Genomic DNA, 24,236 nt, shown 5'->3' with positions numbered 1-24,236 from the left:
TCATTTTGTTATGTGTGGAAATATTCAGTATTCCTATAAACATTCTTAAACTTGTTTTCAGATGTAGATAAGTTACTTGGAAAGCATTTGATACATTCATGCTTTCAAGATTTATTAAGTGGGACTGCAGCAATGTTTGGTTTAGGACTAATTATTCCCTGCTACTGAGATGAGTCCCTTTTGTGTACCCTACCCATCGCCTCATTAATCTTAAAGTTCTCAAGTCTGGCTGGTGGGAACAGGCAGCGTTCCCAGCGTTGCGTGAGCATTAGACACCGTCATGCTTTTTCTAATCCTTTTCAGTGGTTCTTTCCCCTGTCTTGGGCAGTTTTCTCGCCACATGGACTGATCAGTTCTCAACTGAATGCTTCCAGGGGAGGCTTCTGCACATCTCCAAGCTTCTCTCTCTGTGCAGACTTCTCCTTTCCAGTACTGTGTCCTGACAACTCCACCTGCCTTGGTCTACCCAGACTCTCAGCTCCCTCTCCTCAACTCAGGGCTCTGCTTGGGCTCCACTTCCCTTTGCCTGGGAACTCCCTCAAGGCCGTTAGCTGGATCAACCATAGGGTTCACCTTCTTTGTTTCCCATCTCTCAAAGATCACTGTCCTTCATTGCCTGATGTCTAATATCTTTTTTAAAAATTGTTTCTTACATTTTGGCAGCTATTTAGTTGTTTCATGTGGGAGGGTAAGTCTGGTTCCCCCCAAAAATTGAAAAAAGTTATTGAATTCCACAACATCTGCTCCTAGGATTTTGGATAAGGGTTTTGTGGACCCATATATTATTAGAACCATCATCCTCACTGGTAGTAGATATAAATACAAACTCCGAAGAGTCTTCTTGATAGTTTTGTTTTGGGGGGCTGACTTCTGATCAAGGTTGATTAGTTAGCTATGAGAGATATTATAGACTGTTTCAGCCAGCCACACTCAAGATACCGTGTAGCATGATTTAGCCAAAATATCACAGGCTGGGAAGTGAAAGACTACAATTTCCAGACTCATGTCCAGTGTAGGTTCTACATGGGACTGAGTTTCATCCAGAGAGACGGCCCAGTGCAGGACTTGGATGATGGACATGAACACCATGAGGTGGAGATTCTGCCTCCACTCTATTAAACACCCTGAGGAGGAGACTCTGCCTCCACCCCGTGGAACAACCTGAGGAGGTGGTTCCACTGCATTTCTTGCTTTTGCTGGCAAGCCTGGCTGTGGCAGTATTTGGTGTCAGCTGTAGCAGAATCCCATGGGGGCAGAAGTCAGGGTTTAGTGTACCCATTTTGCTGGTGTGGATTATGCCAGAGAGGATTGTTCGTAGAGCTGGCAACTGTTGTGGCAGTTTTTCAGTTCCACGAATTCCTCACTGTGGCAGAGACTGGCTAGGCCTGCGGGGCCATTTTCTGAATTTTTCGTGGAAGGCAGGCTGAAGCCTGCTCCTCCAGCCCATTCAAGGAATTGCACAAAGCACCCATTACTGGCAGTACATTGCTTTCTGTTGAAACTAGCTAGAGAGGATTTTGCTGTCTGCAATGGAATTCTAGCGGAGAGACGAACCATGGTACTTACTCACAGTGTGGCTGAGGAAGAGGAGATGATCTGGCCTTGCCCTTTCCTGGTTAATGTGTGCCTGCTTTGCCAGGCTTTGCAATCTGTAGTTTCTTTTGAACAATCCATTAAATGCTCATGTCGATTTTGTGGGGGGTTAGTTTAGTTAAAACCAGAACCAGATACACAAAAGCTGCAGTAGGTTCCAAAGTTAACTAATAAGGGCTGGGTGTGGTGGCTCATGCCTGTAGTCCCAGCACTCTGGGAGGCCGAGGCAGGTGGATCACCTGAGGTCAGGAGTTTGAGACCAGCCTGGGCAACATGGTGAAACCCCGTCTCTACTAAAAATACAAAAATTAGCAGGGCATGGTAGCTCATGCCTGCAATCCCAGCTACTCAGGAGACTGAGGCAGGAGAATCACTTGAACCCGGCAGGCAGAGGTTGCAGTGAGCTAAGATTGTATCACTGTGCTCCAGCCTGGGTGACAGAGCGAGACTCTGTCTCCAAAACAAAAGCAAAAACAAAGTTAATTAATAAAGTTGACCCCTCCAAGCTGTGACACTGTCCCATTACGGTATGTTGAGGCCATGTAGGATGCACAGCTGTCTTCCATCTGGCTCAAGAGGGCACCCATGTGTGTGCTTTGAATACTAATAAACACAATTTCTGTTTTTTTTTTTTAAGATAAAATTATAAATAGAAGTTGTAATATTTTCTTCCTCCACACATGAATTATCCTGGGCATCTTCTGAGGTATTTTATCAGAGAAGCAAAATTATTCTCATGTCCCAAACATTATTATTATTATTGCCAATCGTCTTATATAGGTAAATGATGAGTCAAACACAACAACTGCTTTTTCTAAAGAATGGTCGTTGCATGATGGAAAACCTACTCCTATTTGTCCTGTATGAAGGAAATTTGACAGAAAGCCAGGAAACTGATTCTGGTCCTATTGGTGCCACTGTCTCGGTTGTGGCACGTGGCAAGCCCAGCTACTCTGGTTCTCCCTTGCCTCACCTGTACGAGACAAGTGTGTGGGGCTGCAGTTAGGGTTTGCCTGGCACCTGGGTTCCCAGGAAGGAGAGCTGTGCTGTCTGCAAGCTTGCTGCAGGTCTTATTTCTAGGAGCAAATAGCAGTTCCCCTTCAATTCTTTTCATCTCATAGTGCAATCATCTAAAATAGTTACTGGGTAGTGGGATTAGGTATAGATTTTATATTCTACTTGGCATTTGAAATATTTTTCTGCATTCTCTGTAATAAACACACATTGCTTTTGTAGTGGAACATTTTAAAAATTAAACAAATACGCTTAATTAAATAGCCCTCAAAAAGAAACCTGCAGAGACTCAGGTGTAGGAGGGAAAGAAGGAGAATGCTGCACCTGTGACTCCCAACTGCTCAGGTGGCTTCAAAGCGTCTCTTTGCAATTGTTAGTTTGCCATAAAAAATTTAGGCAGGCAGGCCAGTTCCTTCTCATGGCTCAGTAGACTAAGAACATGGTTTCTGAAATGCATTTATTTTCACAGTTCCAACAACAGTAAAACAACTCCGTTGTTTCTTGGAGTTTGGCGAAGAGGTATTTATATTAAAGCAGCTTAGTGCCTTAAAGATAACCACGGCTCATCAGCTATTCTTTTAAACTCATAAATAATCACCTTCAACCACATGCTGCCAGATGAGTATGTAATGAAATGGAGGAAGAAAATCTATAAAGGACTTTAACTCCTGCTGTACAAGTTTGAAAAGAACGGCGATTTTTCGAAGATGTGCAGAGGGACAGAAGTCAGTTCTGAACATACCAGTCAGCGTTCCTAAACCCCAAATCAAGACTTGGGCTCTGACAACAAGACAGGATGTTAGTAATCAAGGTAGTCTTGATAACTCTGGTAGGGAAGTGCCAGGCTGCCTGGGGTTGGCCAGCTGAGCCTGAAACAAGTATAAGGATAGGGTGAGATAGAATTTTTATCTCACTCAGCAAGGCCGAGTGTCCCTTGTAAGGCCTGCAGAGTGACCAGGTGCCCCAGAAAGCTTACCTGTTCCACCCCTTCTCCCACACCAGCCCCCTCCCGACCTGTACACCTTTGGTACATGATCTGGAGAGAATGTTTTCTCAGTGACCCCACAAAAGCAGGCACAGAGGGAAATTACTTCCTCTGTCTCCACTGGGCCTTCACTGAGCACACATCTGTTAGCTTCCACATCGGCAGGTCAGAAACTCGGGGCTGGCGATTAGCATTTTAGGGAACAATTGTTCATAGATGCTGCGTCCAACACACCCACTCCAAATTCCGTGGATGCAACTGGCCTACAGCAGCACCGTCCAACACAGCTTTCCACAACAATGGAAATGCTCTCTTCTCCACTGTCTGATATGGTCACCACTTGTCACATGCGGCAGTTGACTATCATAGTGGACAGTGCAGGTCTAAAGTATTAGTGATTATTGACAATGCATGAAACAATGTTCCAAAGCAACTTTTAAAACTATATGACATTAGATTCTAGACACACTTTACAACTCAAACAGCTCATAATTTTACATTTTAAATGATATTAAGAACGTCTTTGGCTGCTTTGGGTGCCCAGTGGTTTGAAATGAAATCATTTTTAAGTGAAGCTTATATGGAATCATCTGATCCATCCCTTTGCTATAAAGTGCCCTGGGAGGTACATTATCGACTCTCATCTTAGCACATTTATTCTAAGTAAAGCACCAGATTTCTCACTTATTTAATTATTGATAATGACCTCTCTCTAAATAAATTTTTTTCTTAGAGCGTGACTCTGAAAACAAGCATATTCAATGTCATATGTAATCCCATATAGACACTTTTAAAAATAAGGTATAGCAAGCACATATACGAATGCAATTTTAAAACATTTGCTCATTTAGATTATTAAAAGAAGCACTGCATTTTCTTAAATCTGTATTAATTTTGGAGGGGGAGGGAATACTGCATAGAAGGCTGGAAGTGTTTCTGTCTCTCCATAAAGGCTAATATTGACGTATAGCGGACATGAACACACGAGCTAAGGTCATTACAAAGCTCTGCCCTTGTACAGTACTTTACACACTTTTAAAAAACTTTTTGCACTTGTACTTTACTTTCCATCAACATATACTTTTATCCCATGTTGTGGGAAGATTTATCATGGATTACATCTCCATTTCATGGGTGAGGAAACTGATGCTCAATGAGATTAAATGGCTTGTTCAAGTTCACAAAGCTGATAAGCAAGAAGTCAGGAACTTGACCCCACTGTTGGTCTTAGTCTAGTGTCCTTTCCACGCTAAGGAAAGTGAGGATTTGCTTTCACCGATTGTAGGAGTTTCAAACTAAATTCTCTTAGGATATATACCAAGTGTGTACAGGGGCACAGGACAAAGAGGGTGGTCGGGGTGGCAGCTAAGAAGACAAGGGCGGGGGCTATGGATAACTGGGAGGTGGCAGTGGTGGGCTCACCATACGATATTTCTTCGTTTTTATAAAGCTTGGTGAAGAGTTCAGTTTTTTCCGTAATATTGCAGACATGAGTCAGCAGACGTGTGTGAATTGTGTCTCACACTATATGATTTGTCTCATGTATGGTTCACATTTCAGCACGGTCTTCCGGGATGCAGGGCCATCCCTGTGCTGAAATTGTCTCCCCTGAGTATTAATATGTGATTTAAATATACATATTTCCTTTCAAATACTGAAACACTAGTTTTCTTGTATAGCCAGGGAGAATGCCAGCGCCTTCCTCTGCCTGCCTGGAAAGGGCGAGGTAAGGACTGCGGGAGTGCACGTTGACTAAGTGGGGTGGGGAATCCTGGTGGAGAGTTACCTGTTAATAGACACGGGCTCCCACCCTCACCCCCAACTTCAGATTGATGTTAACCAGGGCTCAATTTCCTCCCTCATTTCTTACATTCTCATTAATAAAAGCCTTAAACATAAAACGAAATCTTGGCTATTCGAGGGGGATACTCATGTTTCTTTCATTCATTCATGGGCACTATCCCTCAGGCAAAGATTCTTACTAACACTAGTGAGACTGAGGCACTTGAAATCAGAATTTATACATTCCTGATACCTCAAAACCATAAAAAAATCTCAATCCGAGCCTTTCTAATAAGTCCTAACATGATATGCCAAGTGATATTTTCATGGTAAATGCGGTGAATGTTTAAAAGTTCACACTTCATGCAGAACTCCGTGTGTTCATTCCTCTGAACATTCATTTTGGACTATGCAAATGGGTGAGTCTACTTTTCTTCCACACTATCATCTTTGGCATGAGTATCTGAGAAGGGACATGTGCTGGCTATAATTTCAGGGCAGTTCAAACATGGTCTCACCTTTCATCCCAGGAAAGGTTAGTTCCACACAAATGCCATAATGGAAAGATGTGAGGAGGTGACATATACTAAAAAAAGACCTCTAGTTTTCATCAGAACAGGATTGCCAATAAAAACGGACACATGTTGTGTCCAGTGGACTTGGGCCTCCTCCTTGGTCTATGCTTCCAGATCTAAGGTTGACCATCTTGGGAACACGTAAGGTTCAAAAATTTGAGTTTGGTCTCATGGCCTGTGGAATAGTAGCAGAAACATCTCTGGGTATGGATCTGCCTGTTGGAGTAAGAAGGCCAGGGCATGATCAATGAGGAATCCCCAGAGTATGTGAGCACACTGACCTCGATTGCCTTTTATGAGGGCAGAGAAATAGCCTGTAATTGAATGAGTGGGAAGCAAAAGGAAGAGAATGGATTTTGATTTTTAGCAAATCATTTGGGAAGGATTCTTTGCGAGGCTGGTCACACAGAACTGGCACGATCTGAAGTGAAACAGATGGGCAGGAACCCTCACAGAGTCTAGAGAGAGCAGGTCAGTGGCCTGGCACACAGCCACAGGGAAGCGCAAGAGGGATGAGGTGGATACTGGGAGAATTACCATACACCACCTTTCAGGTATGGACCAAAAAATTGAGAAACTGGAGTGGGCAGTCATCATTCAAGAAGATTTTGATAAGTCTGGAAAAACAGGTACCTGGAATGTAGTGTGCAATTTACCACTGAACATAGCAAAAGGCTGCTGAATACGGAAGCACAGAAAAACATTTCGAAGTCATGATTAAATGATTCCAACTGGAGTCAAATCAACAAATTAGGGGGCCACATGGGCTGGCAGCATCCTGCTTTGCAGCTCCAAAGACAGATAACACAAGGTGGCTTTCCTGAGGGAAGAACTTCTGGAGCCTCACAGCTCAAAAAGGTAATGGCAGCCTTTTAAAGGGCTGCTCAAATCCCATTTAGAACATTGTGCACAGCAACACTCAGCCACTAAATGTAGGCCACTGGAGTGTGTGGGGACGTGTGGAGGCGGCGGTGGCGCGGGCGCGAGGACCAGGCTGTCTGAGGGCAGTCTTTGAGAGCTGAGCATGTTAAGATGTGAAAAGAGGTTTAATCAAGGTTTATGAGTATCTGTTGGGCTCATACAAAGAAGGTAGGGCAAGACCTATTTACACCACGAGGATAAAGGATGCACAGGCTGCTAATTAAGGTGAAGAAGGGAGAGATTCTGTAGGCGAGACCTCTCTTTCGCAGGGTCATCGATAAGTGGGGGTAAAAGAAAATGAAGCAGACTCAAGAAAGCCGGGAAGACACGGGACAGGGTTGTTCAAGTCCCTGACAGGCAGCATCTCAGGAAGCCACCTCAGTCTCCACTCTCCTCTCCACCCACAGCTCCCATTTCCCCACTTCTCCACACCCTCGCTGAAGTTCCTTTCGCCCCCAGTGTCCTGAAGGAGGAGCATTTTCAGCAGGGCAGAGGTGCTGCCATTCTAAACACTGCCAAGGGACTTGGCAGGCGGGGGCACTGTGAGGTTTTGGAGAGGTGGGTGCAGGTGTGTGTGAGCGTGTGACTGGACGTGTGAGTGTACATTATGAGTGCTGTGAGTGTGCATGAGTGTGTGCACACGTGTGAGTGTGCATGAGTGGGGCCTGTGGGGGCATAAATGCTTTTAAGGGGAAGATTGGGAAAAGGAAGATTTTTAGTAACATATTTGTGTGACTTTAAATGCTGGTTGGTTCAGAAAGCAACAAATGATATAAAATTGGCTCTATTCTTTTTCCAAAGTAGTAAATCAATCAACTGATCAAATTCTCTCTCTCTCTCTCACACACACACACACACAAAGCACGCACACACACAGAGTCACCAATGGATTAGTTCTGTCACTCTATTCGGTGCCAATGGTTTGTACTGGCACTCAGAGGTAAAAACAAAGAATAAAATATAGGTGGAATCTAAGCCAGCCTGGGCCGCAGACCCTTCGCTTACTGTGGTCCCGTGACAGCTGTCTGCCTGTGCATCATGGCGGCTGACGGCTCGGCCGCCACCTCGTGTCCCCATATGGTTCCAAGTGAGCCCCTCGCAGGCAGCCAGGGTCTGCCCGGGAGGCCTCGGCTACCACAGCAACATCTGACCCGCAGGGCTGCCACCGTTCCCATTGGCACAGCTAGTGCCTGCGCTGTTTTGGCCCTCGATGGAGTGAGAACAGATAGGGGAAAGTGGAGAGGAGGGATCCAACGGATCTCTCTGAGTGTGGGGAGGAACTGATACTGAAGTCATGCCTGACTTGCAGAACAACAATGCAGCTGGTTAACCGTCAGCCCTCCCGGCAGCAGCGAGCACTGAGGAAGGTGCCCCAGCCATGGTGGATGGAAGTGCGCAAATGAAATGTGCCTGGTCTGAACAAGAGAGGTTGCTGATGCTGCCAAGGTCAGGAAAACAATGGGTAATCATATTGCGGCCAAAATCAGCTCAACCATTCACCCTGCTTGGAAAGAGCCTCGCCAGTCGATCTGACAACAGACAGGGCAGGAGTGCTGGTCCAAAAATTAGCACTAGGACCTGGCAGCGTTTCATGGCACTTGAAAAGAATGTGGCCGCAGCTGCACGTACCCGCTAACACCGGCCTGGAGTGACTGATAAGGCACAGCGGTGCTCTCAGAACCTCACTTAGAAATGACTGGCGGCCATCTTCCTGTCCCTGCTCCTTTCTGAAAGATGTCCATTGGCCCCTCCTGATAGCCGGTGTCACCCCGTCTTGCCATCCCAAACACTCGTCACAAATCAAATTAACTTTTGAAATTATTGCTCTTGTCAGTTAACAGCGGCACCCCCTGTAATAGTCTCAAACTCACCAAGTCTGTTTCAGAATCACCTTCTATTTAGGGAGAAACAAAACAGGTAGAGCTTTGAATATGGTCAAATGTGAAAACTTTTTTTTTTTCCCAGAAAGTCTTAGCATATCATTCCCCACCAACCAAAATCTTTCTGTAACAAACAACTGATTCTCCCCTAACTCAAATATTTTGGGTAAGGTTTACCACAACTATAAAATCCTATATATAAGTGAAGGAGCAAATGAATTCATTTTAAAAATACTTGTGGTTTTCATTATTTTAAATAAGTATTGGAGCCAAGCCTACAAGGAGGAGGGAAAGCTCATGATTTCAAATTTTGATACTTATCAAAATGTAGGTTATATTTGAAAGCATTAGGAAGACATCCTTACACGTAAAAGGTTTCAGGGACTAAGTACTCTTTCTGAAAAATAAAAAGAAAAATCTATTTATGATAAGAACACTTAGAAAACCAGTAATCAAAAGGAACTTTCTTAATCTGATAAAGGATATCTATAAAAATATACATATGGCAACTATTACACACTTAATTTTGAACCCTTTCCCTTTCAGATTAAGAATGGGGCAAGGGCACCATCCCTCACTACTCCTGCTTAACTTTTTATTTTTATTTTTAGTTTTGAGACACAAATTCACTCTGTTGCCCAGGCTGGAGTGCAGTGGAGCCATCTCGGCTCACTGCAACCTCCGCCTCCCAGGTTCAAGTGATTCTCATGCCTCAACCTCTCAGACAGCTGGGATTACAAGTGTGAGCCACTACGCCTGGCTAATTTTCATATTTTTAGTAGAGACGGGGTTTCCCCATGTTGGCCAGGCTGGTCTCGAACTCCTGATCTCAGGTGATTTGCATGCCTCAGCCTCCCAAGGTGCTGGGATTACAGGTGTGAGCCACCTCACCCCGCCAATCTTTTAATTACAAATCTTAGCCAGTGCAGTAAAGCAAGAAAGGAAATAAATATTATAAAAGTTGGAAAAGAAGAAACAAAGCTGTCACTATTTGCAGATGATATAATTTTTCTACTTGGAAAATCTAAAAATCTACAGGTAAATTATTCAAAACTTTCAGAATACAGAACTATACTAAAGTTAGTTCATCTCTATACACAAGCATCAATTCATAAAAAATGACATTTATAACAGAAAGAACAATATAACGCATCTTGGATCATATCCAACAAAAGTTGCACAAGCCATTCATGGATAAAATGATAAACCTTTATTGAAAGACATTAAAGAATACCTAAATTGAGAGCTATACTACGTTATAATATTGGACTCAATATCAAAGATGTCAATGTCTAATTGATCTAAGATTTAATGCATTTCCTATCAAATCCAGTGGGGCTTTTCATGGATCCTGACAAGTTGATTATAAAACTATTAGAAGAATGAAAGGACAAAAATACCCAAGACGCTCTTGAAGAAGACAAGCATTCTATTAAATTAAGAATATTGTTGACATCCTAAAGAAAGTAAAAAGACAAGCCTCAACGTTGGTTAAAAATATATAACCAACACAAGTTTGTATTCCGTTTGTTGATAAATAACTTCTGTGAATTAATAATGAGAAGACACCCCCGCTCCATGGATAAATATCATGAATTGGAATTTCACAGAAACTACCACAAATGGCCCATGAACAAATGAAAAGGCAGCTAACTGCATCATTAAGTGGGGAAAAGCAGATTAAAGCCCTAGGAGGATACCTTTGTATGCTACTAGACTGGCCAAATTTAAAAGTCTAACAGTACCAAGCCTTGGCAGATCTGTGGAGCAAGAGGTGCTCTCTCATTCACTGCTGGGGGAAATTTAAATAAATACGACAGTCATGTGTCACTCAACGACGGGAATAGGTCCTGAGAAACACATTGCTGGCAACCATCCTAGAGTGCACGTACACAAACGTAGACGGTCTAGTCTACTACTACACACCTGGCCTATATGCCCCTGTTGCTCCTAGGTTACAAACTTGTACAGGTTTCTATACCGAATACTGTAGGCAATTGTAACTCCGTAGTAAGTGTTTGTGTATCTAAACATAGAAAAGTGAAAATATGGCATGAAAGATTTAAAAAGGGTATACCTGTATAGGGTACTTCCCGTGAATGGAGCTTACAGGACTGGAAGTTGCTCTAGGGCAGTTAGTGAGCTAGTGGTGAGTGAGTGCAAAGGCCTGGGACATTACCATACAATACTGAAGATATTATAAATAGTACATTTAGTCTACACTAAATTTATAGAAACATGTTTCTCAATCTTTATTATTCTTTAATAATAAGTTAACCTTTGCTTACCCTTTTTACCTTATAATTTTATTTCGTTTCAACTTTTTGACTGTTTTATAATAATAACATTTAGATTAAAACACAAGCATGGCCAGGCACGGTGGCTCACGCCTGTAATCCCAGCACTTTGGGAGGCTGAGGCGGGTGGATCACGAGGTCAGGAGATTGAGACCATCTTGGCTAACACAGTGAAACTCCGTCTCTACTAAAAATACAAAATATTAGCCGGGCATGGTGGTGGGCACCTGTAGTACCAGCTACTTGGGAGACTGAGGCAGGAGAATGGCGTGAACCTGGGAGGCGGAGCTTGCAGTAAGCCAAGATTACGCACTCCAGCCTGAGCGACAGAGCGAGACTCCATCTCAAAAAACAAACAAACAAATAACAACAACAAAAAAAACACAAGCACAAGGCCAGGCACGGTGGCTCATGCCTGTAATCCCAGCATTTTGGGAGGCCAAGGTGGGTGGATCACCTGAGGCTGGGAATTCGAGACCAGCCTGGCCAACATGGTGAAACCCCATCTGTACTAAAAATGCAAAAATAAACTGGGTGTGGTAGCACATGCCTGTAATCCCAGCTACTTGGGAGGTTGAGGTAGGAGAATTGCTTGAACCTGGGAGGCACAGGCTTCAGTGAGCCAAGATTATGCCACTGCACTCCAGCCTGGGCAACAGAGTGAGACTCCATCTCCAAAAAAAGAAGAAAAAAAAAGGAACCCCATAAGCACACTGTATAGCTATATGCAAATATTTCTCTATGTCCTTATTTACAAAATTTTTTATTTTATTTTTTACTGTTTAAACTTTTTGTTAAAAACCAAGACACAAACACACACATTAGCCTAGGCCTGCAGGGTCAGGATCATCAATATCACCGTCTTCCACCTCCACCTCTTGTCCCACTGGAAGGGCTTCGGGGCAGTAACACACATGGAGCTGCCGTCTCCTGTGATAATAATGCCTTCTGAATACCCCCCGAAGGACCTGTCTGAGACTGTTTTAGAGTTAACTTTTTTTTTCATAAGTAGAAGGCATACACTCGAAAATAACGACAAAATGTATAGTATAGTAAATACATAAGCCAGTAACATGGTCATTCATTATCATCAGTGAGTATTCTGCACTGGACATAACTGTGTGCTATACTTTTATACCAACTGGGTAGCACAGTAAGTTTGTTGACCCAGCATCTCCACAAACACGTGAGTCATGCGTGGTGCTAGGTGACAGGAATGTGGCCCTTGGAGATGGAAATTTTTCAGCTTCATTAATATCTTATGGCACTACAATTATACGTGTGACCCACTGTTGACTGGAACGTCTTTATGTGGCACGTGACCATACTTGGGAAACATTTGGGCATCAACTAGTAAAGTTGAAGATATGCACGTCCTGTGACCCAGCGGTTCTAGGGCTAGGACATCTCAGAGAGATTCTGCACATGAGGTACGTCCACAGTGTTCACAACGTCCACTTGTAACGGCCCTGAACTGGAACCAGTGTAAATACAGTCAACAGGAAAAGCCATGACTGAATCGTGACCATTATATGATGGAATACCACACAGCAGGGAGAACAATCAAACCACAGCTACGGACATCATCCTGGATGCTTCTCACAAACACCGTGCTAAACAGAATGCTCGCTTTCTTTGGTAAGCCATAAACCTGAGTCAGAAGTAGGCACGGCAAATTAATATATTATTTAGGAAAACACATGTGTCTATGTACACGTCTTTAAAACAAGGGTTGACAAAGTATGACTAGGGGCAAATCCAGCCCAATGCCCATTTTGGTGAACGAAGCTTTCTTGGGACGCAGCTGTGTCCATTTGTTTACACATCATCATGGCTTCTTTCTCACTACCAGGGCTGGGCTGAGTACTTGCAACTGAGGCTATATCTGCCCCTTATAGAAGAAGTTCACTGATCCTTGCTTTATAGGCAACAGAGTGACAAACTCAAACTTCAGGACAGTGGCTACCTCCAAGAAGATGGGGGAGGGCTGTGATCAGAGAGGGACTTCCTAACTGCTAATGTAAGGAATTATTTCTTAACATAGGCAGTGGGCCCATAGATTTCCAGTACTTTTAAGTGTCCATACATATTTCACATACTTTTTTGTTTGTATGATGCATTCTACAATTTAAAAAATTTTTAAGAAGCAAGAGAGATTGATGGCAATCCTGGCAGTTGCCTCTATGGGTGTTGAGAACACTGAAACTGCATGGTTTTCATTCCACATCGTCTCTGGTGCTGTCTCTGCATCACTGTGCTTTGTGAATAGGGAAAGTCTCCTAACCTTGCTAAGCAGCAAGCTACATTCAGAAGTAGCTTTCCACTCGGAACTTCCATTCCTTCCTAATGGATAGGACGAAGTGTGTCTTAAGAGTTTGAAATGACAAAGGTTTCAAGTCTAACCGACCTGTCAGTGGGGGAATTCCCTTAGCAATACGCTGGACAAATGGCCACCCTGAGCCTGCCTGAACACATGCCATGAGGAGGAAGGCTCGGGTCACAAACACCCTGTCCCATGATCATGGAGTCCCATTAGGATCAGACCTTTCCACATGCTGTTCCCAAATCGACCTCCTACAATTCTGACCACTGCTCTTAGCAATCCTGTGTGGGAAGGGACTTGAATATCATCTCCTCCAAGCCTGTTCATGGTGGGCTTGGTTGCACCTGGGGTCCAGGCCCTGGTATGGCCATGGGGGCCATGTGTGGACACCTCCCGTGACTCTCTGCTCCCCAGTCCACATTAACATCAGGTGTTCTTCTTCAGAACGAAATCTGCCACTCAGCTTCTCTCCGGGATTCCTGTTTTGCTTTCGGATGCATCACAACACATGTCCCTCATTCACAAGACATTATATATATTTGTATTTTCCTGTAGTCAAATGCAATGTCCAACTTACCTATAGAGATCTGTGATCAGGTTTTCATCATACCGAGCACACAGGTTGTTGAGGAGTTGCTCGTGCTGGCCAAACAAGCGGATGTAGTTGGAGGCGGGGAAGGGCTCCCTAGAAAGGCACGTGATGGTTTCCACCATTTTATACTTGTTAATATGAATTCGGAAGTAAGTCCCATTTTTCGCATTGCCGGTTACTATTTCTAAACCCTGGAGGAGGGATGTGGACCAGAAAAACAACATTAGAAACATTTCTGGATTTTGGGAAGTTTATCATAGCAATTTATTTTTCAAATATAACAGACAGGTTATATCTTATCCCTCGTTGCAAATAACAGTAATAGATATTGACTAAACACGGCAGAAGGTAACAGTGTATCAGAAACCACATACTTGGACTCAGTGACTAAATGTTCCTCAGGATATTTTAAACTGTGATTGCCTTGTTCGGTGTTTCTAAACTAGTTGCTAGGTTACAACCAATCCTTTACTAACACTGCACACCCAGCTAATAAGTGGAACCTGGTTTCTTCTCTCCTCTGAGGTGTTTTAACATGGTTAAATTTCTTTGCTTTCACAGCATCATTTCGAGAAAAACCTCCTAGTCAAAACTGACCAGAAATCATGTCAGTTATTTTCAAGATTACTTGAACAAAAGAAAGAAATAAAAGGCCATGCCTAATGGCGGGGATTGGGCAGGGTCAGTCGTTTGAAAAGGTCTGTTTCCAGGAAGAAGGTTCAAGGCTATGGGAGATGAACATACACATTCTGCAGGTGGTTTTCTAGTTTATACATTGCTAAAGGTGTGGATTTGTGACTTTCTGCCCTGTAGAAACCAGCTCCAACTGCCACATGAGCCCAAGTGACAAGGATAGATGCTGCTCCAATTCCATGCCACAGTGACTTTTTCTATTTCAGCCGTGGATGCCTCCCCACTGGCTCAGGCAGTGGGAAGATTCTGTGGACAAACATGAGTTTTGTCGGGGTAGGGGGGATGGGAACTGAACTTTCCCTTTGGCCCTAGACTCTGACCTTAGTACACAGTAACGCTTAATAAATGTTCTTTGAGTGCATATAGATTTAAGCTTCTCTTCTGAACTTGAATGTGGCATTTAGAAATCCAAGGCAATTTGAACTGCCTGGATCCCAAACATTTACTTAGTCCTGGACATCACCTGGGGATTTTGTCTAAACAAGGACAGTTCAACTTTTAAATAAATACAGGCAACTGGTGGGTGTTTGGGTATCACACGGCAAAGCCCTGAGGGGACTCAGCCAACTGTAAAGGTACAAGGTGAGATATACAGGAGGCACGACAGGTGAGTTTTGGGCCACCCCCAGGTGTGTGTGTGTGAGAGGTTGGGCATTTGGGGGTGTGGGAGAAGCAAATGGGGTTGGGGGATGGTGTTTCAAGGGAGATGGAAGTCGTCCTTTGTTTATCGAAATGGATGGATAGATGGGAAATCTACCACCATAACAAAGTATTTAAAAAATCCAAACTTATTAAGATATTATCCAAAAAACAATGGCCTGCCCACAATGGAGGGCAATGCATTCAAAAAATTAGTGTTAAAATATATTTCATAACAGGGAGATATGTTCACAGTACATTTTATACTTCAGAAGTAGTTTACAAAAATGCACAGTACCATTTCATTTGTTTTGTATCAACATTTTCACAAAATGTTAATGGCCACTTTCTGTGGTTGGGAGACTGGGTAATTTTTATTGTTTATCCTTATAGTTATTTGACTATCTGCAGTTTCTAATTTTTTAAAAATGATCATTACTTCTAAAATGAGGGAAAGTTATTTTTAAATACTCAGGCTGTGGCATGGCAAGGAACTAGATTTTTTGATGAACAAATTGAGGGAGGGAGGGAGGGAGGAAGGAAGGAAGGAAGGGAGAAAGGAAGGAAGGAAGGAGGGAGGAAGGAAGGAGGAAGGAAGGAAGGAGGGAGGGAGGGAAGGAGAAAAGGAAGGGAGAAAGAAAGGAAGGAAGGCAGGAAGGAGGGAAGGAAGGAGGGAGGGAGGAAGAAAGAAAAGAAGGAAGGCAGGCAGGAAGGAGGGAGGGATGAAGAAAGGAAAGAAGGAAGGAAGGAAAGAAGGAAGCAAAGAAGGAAGGGAAGGAAGGAAGGAGGGAAGGAAGGGAAGGAGGGAAGGGATGAAGGAAGGAAGGAGGGAAGGGATGAAGGAAGGAAGGAGGGAGGGAGGAAGAAAGGAAGGAAGGAGGGAAGGAGGGAGGGAAGGAAAGGAAGGAAGGGAGAGAGGAAGGGAGGAAGGGAGGAAGGAAGGAGGGAGGGAAGGAAGAAGAAAGGAAAGAAGGGAGGGAGGGAAGGAGGAAGGGAGGGAATGAAGGATGAGGAAAGGAGGAGGGAAGGAGGAAGGAAGGAAGTATGTAAAGAAGGTAGGGAGGAAGGGAAGGGAAGAAAGGAAGGAGGGAGGGAGGGAGGGAGGAAGGGAAGGCAGGAAGGCAGGAAGGCAGGAAGGCAAGAAGGAAGGAAGGAAGGAAGGAAGGAAGGAAGCAGGCCGACTCCAGGCAGGAGTTGGTGCGGAAGGGCGGGTTCCTCTGGAGAAGAGTTTGGAAAAAGCCAGGACTGAGCCTCTGGCTGCAGGGGCCTGGTCTCCTCTGCCCATCCCTTGCCCTCAGCTCCTGCCACAGGCATCTCTCTAGGCCTGGATGCCTCATGGGCTTTGCTCATTCTCGGGTGTTTCCTCAAGTCCTGACTTCACAGTCTGAGCAATGACTCACACCATTGCATGGGGTGGGGGTGGGGGCACTTGACCTCACAGAATAACCTCTGGTGTCAACTTTAACTGATGGCCCAGGATATTCGGCAGTATTTCAGAATTAAAATATATGTAGATATATAGACAGTGAAGAATGTAACCTCCACGTGTATTTCTAAATTAAACACAAGACTTGAAAGACCATTTGAGTTTGGAAACAGCAGCTTTAGGTTTGGCTTCTGGAACCCAGGGGTACATGTCCCCATCACAGTAAGGGATGATTGGTGGAAAAGCTGGAAAACTGCAGGTGAGTTCTGAGGAGGAGTGGCTCCTGCACCATGGCAGTAAGGCTGGCGTCTGGGAGAGGAGGCACCACAGACTCTGGCACAGTTTTATCTGCTAGGCTTTCCCAAGCCTTCTCCTCCTTTTAGGTTTCATTGTTTGAAGTGTTTAAAAAAGGGGGCCCAGGTGTCAAGGGGGCACACCTTGACATCCACCCATGTGGTTAACAAATCTTGACTTTGCCAAGAGTCTCACTAAATCCCCCACCTTCAGCTTACAAGGACTTCTTTGTGTTTAGGAAGGCTGACTTGGATTCCACGTACGTGGCCAAGGCTGTGCACCTCAAGATGAGGGTCACAGTCACTTAGTTGGCAGTGACTTGACAAGCCCTCAAGGAGCCCTGCAGGCTGCAGGCTGACAGCAGTGAGAGTCTGAGCATCTTGTGCCCTTAAATGTCATCCTGTTCCTTGAGAGTCTATCCTCAGCATCATTTTTAACGATTTTTTTGTTATGGACTTGTTGCATTTTTTGGTCTTATTTTGAAATGTAAAGACTGCATTATCATCTTTTGGCCTCCTCCGTAAGTTTTGTCTGCATAATCCTAGCATACAGGGCCTTACAGAAATTACGGCTTAGAGTCCAGAAGCAGCTACGCTAGAGAAAGTGATGAGGAGGTTGCACTGATGGCTGATCTTAACTTTGGAAGGAACAGTGTCCATTTGAAGGAGATCTGGCACTACGTTAGCCTCACTGGAGGGTCCATCTGGGAACTGACAGTGCATCAAAATATGCTGTATTCATGTTAAATACGATTCACTCACACAGGGGTTTCTCAGACACAAATTACCCTTGTAGTGCAGGCCATTCCTATTCACAGTCGCTGACAGAGCAGGACAACCCAGTGGAGCCCAGAACTCTTTCTGCAATTGCTCATAGAAAGCTGCTCCACTAAGTGATGCCGTAGGGCACCTCCCAGCCCTGCCCACATGGTGCAGGGTTCTGGGGTCAGGACGATTACTTCACAACCTTCCAATTTGGTAGGGTATGTCTCGCGTCTTCCCCTATTTTAAGTATGTGAGTACATTGTTTAAAAATTTGGATATTAAATTTAAGATTTTGATGGAGTCACTGATTCTGATATGGTTTTTCTTCTTCTTTTTTTCCCTGAATACAATTATCCTTTGGAGTTCCTTTATGATTTTGACAAAGGTTGGAAAATGGCTCTGGAATTCATGCCAAATGGAAGACACAGGATTAATCAGACTTGGTGTTCAAGAAATCAAGTTCCCAGCTCTCACGATGAACACACAATTTTAAATTTGATGGTATCCAAGGCAGAATTTGTTGTGACAAATTTCTTTATTCCGTGGTATATACGCCAACAAAGCATGTGGACTGGAATCTGTAAATTAGTTTATTATGTAGACGACTTGGGGTCCCCTTTCTTCCTTTTGTCAGGTTACCTCTCAAAGAGCTCATGAATTACTACAGTATCTTCCGACTTAAATATTCCAATTAGTGAGCACTATAAAAATCTGATAAGATTTGTCTGTGCTACATCTAGTATATGAATAGTAATTCAATTTCTCTGGTGAAATATTGTTCAATGGGCTCCATTCTTGATCAATTGGCTATATTTAGGTGACTGCCTGACCATTTTGGCAACAATTTCACTTAATCAAATTAATTCCAACCCCAAAAGATTGCCATGGAGCCATCCTACATTTTTTTTTCTTGGATAATAAAATGGAAAAAAAAAATCTGTTTAGATCTTCTGTACTAATTAAAAAGGAGGCCCACCTGGCAAAATGGTTAATTAAAGTCAGGGGTCCTGTTCACATACTGTCATAGCACCAGCCAAAGAATCTATTTAAGTTGCACTCTTATTAAAACTCTCATTATCTAAAAACCCCTTTTGGCTCCTCCTCTGATTTTATTTAGAGAGAGCCAGTGGCTCATAAATAAACGATGCCGCATGTAGGAAATCATGCACTGTCCTTGAAGAATCTGGTTCTGGCTGGAACCAAGTCCAATATGTTCTAGCTCTTGTGCATATCAGACTCCAGTTATTTATCTGTGATGATCAAAGTGCTTAGCCTGTGAATACTCTGGGCTTTATCCTATTTACCTCACGCCCCACCTCACTGGTGGCAGATTGTACTTTCCAAACATGGCCATGACAGTCTCCCCATCCCACACACTGTCCTGCAATATGATCTTGACACTGTCTGTCTTGAGAGATGGACTCTCTATCCCCCACCTCTTGAATCTCGGTGGCTGCGGTGACTGCTCCAACAGAGAGAGTGGGAGAAGTGAGGCTGTGTGACTTTTGAGGGTGGGTCATAGAAGACAATGCAGCTTCCAACTTGCTAGTACCAACACTTGCACTTGGAGCCCAGAGCCACCACGTGAGCAGTCTGGCTACTCTGAGGCCACCATACTGTGAGGAAGCCCAGGCACTTGAGGACAGCCCAGGTTGGGAGGCCGTGGTGAGCACTTCCGGTCCTTGAGTCATCCCAGCCCAGCTGAATAACAAGCCTTCAGATTTAGTAAATGAGCCTTCAGATGATCCGGACCATTGATCTAACCCTTTAGTCTTCCCATCTAAGGCTCTGGATAGTGTGAAGCAGAGACAAGCTGTGCCCACTGTGCCCTGTCCAAATTCCTGACTCACAGGATCTGTGAGCAGGATTGAATGGCTGCTTCATGCCACTAAGTGTTTTTTATACAGCAATAGAAACTGGAACACTATTATGATCTTATGGTTTCCTGTATTATAAGAAAATTTTGCATCAGACCATGTGTACAGGACAACTAAAAGAATCTGGGAAAGGGCTAAGGGAAATAAGTTTTAAACATACAGCAGCTACCCTTTTCCCGGAAGAACTGGGCTTCATTATTTATCTGGAATAATGATTAAAACAGCCATCTTCATCACTTACTGGCTACCTGTTTTGTTCCAGACAATGTTACTTTATATATGCTCCCCAGCAATCCCAGAAATGCAGAGACGTTGAAGAACTTGTTCAAGGTTCATGGGAAGGAAATGGAATAGCTGGGATTGAGACTTCCTGAAGGGTGAAGAGCCCGTAGCCTGTGCCATTTGAGTAGGCCCCCATTTAAGGAATTTTCCAAGAGCTTTTACTTCCATCTCATTGGTTAGAACCTGCCACATGGCAGACCCTGTCCTTGAGGAAATGTGGCAAATGTGTTTAATTTAGGTGAGTCATATTGTTTACCCTCAAAAATATTCAGGAGAAGAAAATGGGAATGGAAGTTAAGTAGACAGCTTCCAGTCTGCCTTATTGACTAAAAATCAAATGTGACATATCCAAAAGGAAACCCCCAGATGACAACACACACCGGGCTGGGACCACGGGTCAGAGAATCTCATTAGAGGAGCTCTTCAACTGACCAACCACCTGTGTCCTTTAAACAGGGGAATTCCCAACTGCACAGCTTCTGCTTTTCCTGGAGGGGAGGAAAACAGTGGGGTCTCCATGGCCATTCCAGATGCTAAGCAATCTACCTGCTCCATTGACATGAAAGTGGATATTTCAGTTATCTATCGATGCATCACAGGCTGCCTCAAAACGTAGAGGCTTAACTTCCTTCAGTAGGTGAATGGATAAATAAACCGATACATCCAGACAATAGAGGATCGTTCAGTGCCAAAAAGAAACGAGCTATGAAGCCATGAAGAGATACAGAGGAAGCTTAAACAGATAGTGCTAACTGAAAGAAACCAACCTGAAAAGACTATAGGCTGTATGATTCCAACTATATGACATTCTGGAAAAGGCAAAGTGACTGAGACAGTAAAAAGATCAGTAGTTGCCAGACCTTAGGACAGAGGAAGGGACAAACAGGCAGCACACAGAGGGTTCTTAGGGCAGTGAAGCTGCTCTGTATGATCCTGTAATAGTGGATATGTGTCATTATACATTTGTCCAAACCCACAGAATGTACAAAACCAAGAGTGAACCCTAATGTCAACTATGGGCTCTGGCTGATAATAATGTGTCAGTGTAGGTTTATTAATTGTAAGAAATAGGTCACTGGTGGGGGATGTTGATAGTGGGGGAGGCTATATATCTGTTGAAGTGTTGGGGTTATATGGGAAATCTTTCTACCTCTGCTCAATTTTGTTATGAAACCAAAATGGCTCTAAAAAATAAAGTCTATTAGAAAAAGTAATGGTGTAAAACAACAGTACATTTTTATTATCTCACAGTCTCTGGGAGTCAGAAGCTGAAAGTGGCTTGGCTAGGGGATTCTGGCTCAAGGTCTTTCATAAGTTTTCAGTCAAGATGTTGGCTGGGGCTGCAGTCACCTGAAGGCGTGAATGAGGCTGGAGGATCCACTTCCAAGGTGGCACGCTCATCTGCCTGGCAAACTGATCATGGCTGGTGCAGGAACCCTCAATTCCTTGCCACGTGGACCTCTCTAAACGGGTCCCTACAGCATGGCAGCAAGTCAACTAGAAGTGTGCAAGCTGGAAGCTGTAGTATCTTTCTTGACCTGACCTGACCTTGGAAGTCACAGAGTCATTTCCCCAGTATCCTCTTGGCTACACACGTCAGCCCTACTCAGCGTGGGAGGGGCCACACAAGGGCATGAAGACCAAGTCACCAGAGTCACTGAGGGCCATCTAGGGGGATGATTACCCCAGTGGGCTTCTGATGCGTGAACCGACACATTACAGTAAAGACTCCAAGTAAAGAATTTCATCCTCTTATAAACAAAGTTTTGTATTTGAAAGTAAAATGAAATTCAGAAATAATACTTACATAATTAGGCTGTGCCATTTGTACCTCCAAGGGAGTAGGAATGGCAGGCTTGGCAATATGCAGATAATGGTAAGACCCAGGAAGAATGCCCCCTAGAAGAGATGGCAAATTTTCCATTTCAAATGAATTGTTAATGAGGTGAGTAACAGAGCTCACATTTTCATCACAGGACAAACAGATGCTTACAGTGGTGTATGCTCCTCAAACTTTCACACTAAAGTACCACCAACAGCAAGGAACTCCCCAGGGTGGTTGACATTTATTTAACCAAATTGATGTGAATGTGACAACGATATCTCATAATGTAGCCGCCAATGCTTCAGGACGTGCCAAGCCGATCTTGTGTATCCTGTGATTATCCGAAGCTCCCCGCCCTCTAATCTGTATCTGCCAAAACCAGATCAAGACCTTTAGAAGCCTTAAATTGTTGCAAATAGCATTCCTGTTCCTCATCACTTCTCCAAACTGTAGCCAAAATATTAAAAAACTGAATTTAATTAGGACAATCAACAAAGTTCTTTGTTCAATGTTTTAGAAACTGTCATCATCGAATTCTTAATATGTTGGCTTGTCCCTGAGGTCTGGACCTGCGCCAGCTCTGGCTTCTGACAGCCCTCCCTTCTCTTGCCTGCCCACGGCCACCACCTTCTCTCAGGTCTCACCCAGAGTGAGAAGCAGAACAAGACCTTGTGGGGCTGCCTAGTTAGGAAGAGGAAGTCAAGGATGGAATGTGGGGCTTTCATTTCTGTAATGACATTCCATTGACTGGACTGGGTTTCTGTCAATGGAATGTCATGTACCTGAGTACTGCACATGTACTCAGGTACATGGACACCCTGAGGGTCTATGTACAGCTTCGTGGGTTCATCCATAAACCTCCAGGAAGTGAACACGGAATTCTGTAAATATGTGCATTTTTCTGGTAAAAGGTCCACAACATTCAGAAACACCATTTTCAAAGGTATTTCTCATACCCTAACAGTGAAGGAACCCTGCATTACTTATGAAGTCATCTCCTCCCTAGGGGCCAAAAAGGTTTACGGGATAAAAGTGCACTGCCTTACAGCTGCAAATGGTTAAGCTTATCCATCCCAGAGCAGGCTGAGGCCTGGCTGCCTGGAAGAGTCTCCTCATCTCTGAACTTATAGTGAGAATGGAAGTTTTGGGTAAGATGTCAGGGAAAACCATCACTTTCCAGCTGTGAGACATCCAGACAAGTTAATAATCATTCCCTTGTCTGTTTTCGTATCTGTAAAATGGGAACCCCATTTAGGATGTGGTCCATAATAAATGCTCAAATGCAAAGAATCATAATAACAATAATTTCGGGTTTGTAATAAATGCCTCAGAAATTAGATAGACCCTTTCTCTGTCTCTGTGGCAACCCACTGAGATATGAAAGAGCCTTTTCCCCAAGCCTAAGAGAAACCTGGAGGGCTGGCCTGACTGCTGACCCCTACCTAATCTGTGGCTTCATCAAGGAGAAGGAAGCCTACTTGTATACCTTGAATCTTGGCTCCCTTGTACATGGGGATGAGCCGGTCAAGATCAGCTGGCGGCTCGGTCACAGGCTCAAGGGTTGGATCAAAGAGATGTAGCATAGCTGCTGCCAGCTGAAAGCCAATTTCTTTGGAACTGAAGTTGCTGTGAGTCCACTCATTTGAGTAGTATCTATTGGAGAATTTGGTGAGGGAGCCAGCAGCTCTGATGGCTATGTCATTGGTGTGGAAGTTGGTATCAATCACAAGTCGACCATCATACACAAGACATGTATCATTGAGGGCTTTAAACGTTTCATAATCCACATTCTTCTCACAGAAGCTGAAGAACATCTACGAAGTGAACAATTACAGCAATATTCAGTTATCACTCTTCATTTTACCTTCTCAAGAGTGTGACTAGTCTCCAGGGCATTTTATTATTTGGGGCACAAAAATACAAATACTAAAAGTTTGTTATCATGTTGTTTGTGTGTGTATGAGAGATAGATTATCTCGGGTATGAAGAACACATTAAGATCCCCAAATGTCACTCTTATTCCCTCAATTTTGACATCCAGTGGAGAGAATGATGCCAGGTGATGAAATATCTCTCACAAGTGTGAGTGGTTTTCCACGTAAGAGGGTTTACATTTGTACAGACCCTGTCTTCCCCTCACACTCCTACATTTTGAACAGCTCTAGCTCAGCCTCCATCCTCTTCCCCTTCCTGTGTCCGACACTCGGGTCTCTACAGGTTCCTTCTTGGGTTGACCTCCTCCAGTCTTCAGTTTTCAGACTGCCCATTGCTAGCTTTTAAAACCCAGTAAGCTTGTCCCTTTATGATGCTCCAGAGAAGATGGGTGCTTCATCAGTCTCTGTATCTACTAGGTCTGGGTTCCTGTCTTGTTGCTTCCTGCTCTCATACGACAGAGGGTCATTCAAGAAATACTGATGGCACACCTACCATATGCCAGGCACTGTGTGAGGATGCCGTAAGTAGAGGGGCCACCA

General features: G+C 43.9%; 1 protein-coding gene across 2 annotated transcripts in view; it reads right to left on the bottom strand.

Moving 5' to 3' along the window:
• The window catches only part of CFAP61 (cilia and flagella associated protein 61), a 296,810-nt gene that overhangs the window by 49,344 nt on the left and 223,230 nt on the right, over positions 1 to 24,236 (bottom strand). For both annotated transcript variants that reach the window (XM_025399395.1, XM_025399396.1), the window contains exons 23-25: positions 23,249 to 23,576; positions 21,745 to 21,836; positions 13,948 to 14,153 (exon numbers count right to left, since the gene is read on the bottom strand). In XM_025399395.1, the coding sequence (XP_025255180.1) occupies positions 13,948 to 14,153; positions 21,745 to 21,836; positions 23,249 to 23,576 (626 nt within the window). The remainder of the gene's footprint in view (positions 1 to 13,947; positions 14,154 to 21,744; positions 21,837 to 23,248; positions 23,577 to 24,236) is intronic.

This window comes from Theropithecus gelada, chromosome 10 (assembly GCF_003255815.1).
Source record: "Theropithecus gelada isolate Dixy chromosome 10, Tgel_1.0, whole genome shotgun sequence".
NCBI lineage: Eukaryota > Metazoa > Chordata > Mammalia > Primates > Cercopithecidae > Theropithecus > Theropithecus gelada.
Note: the sequence above shows the minus strand (reverse complement) of the source record. Positions and strands in the feature narration are given on the sequence as shown.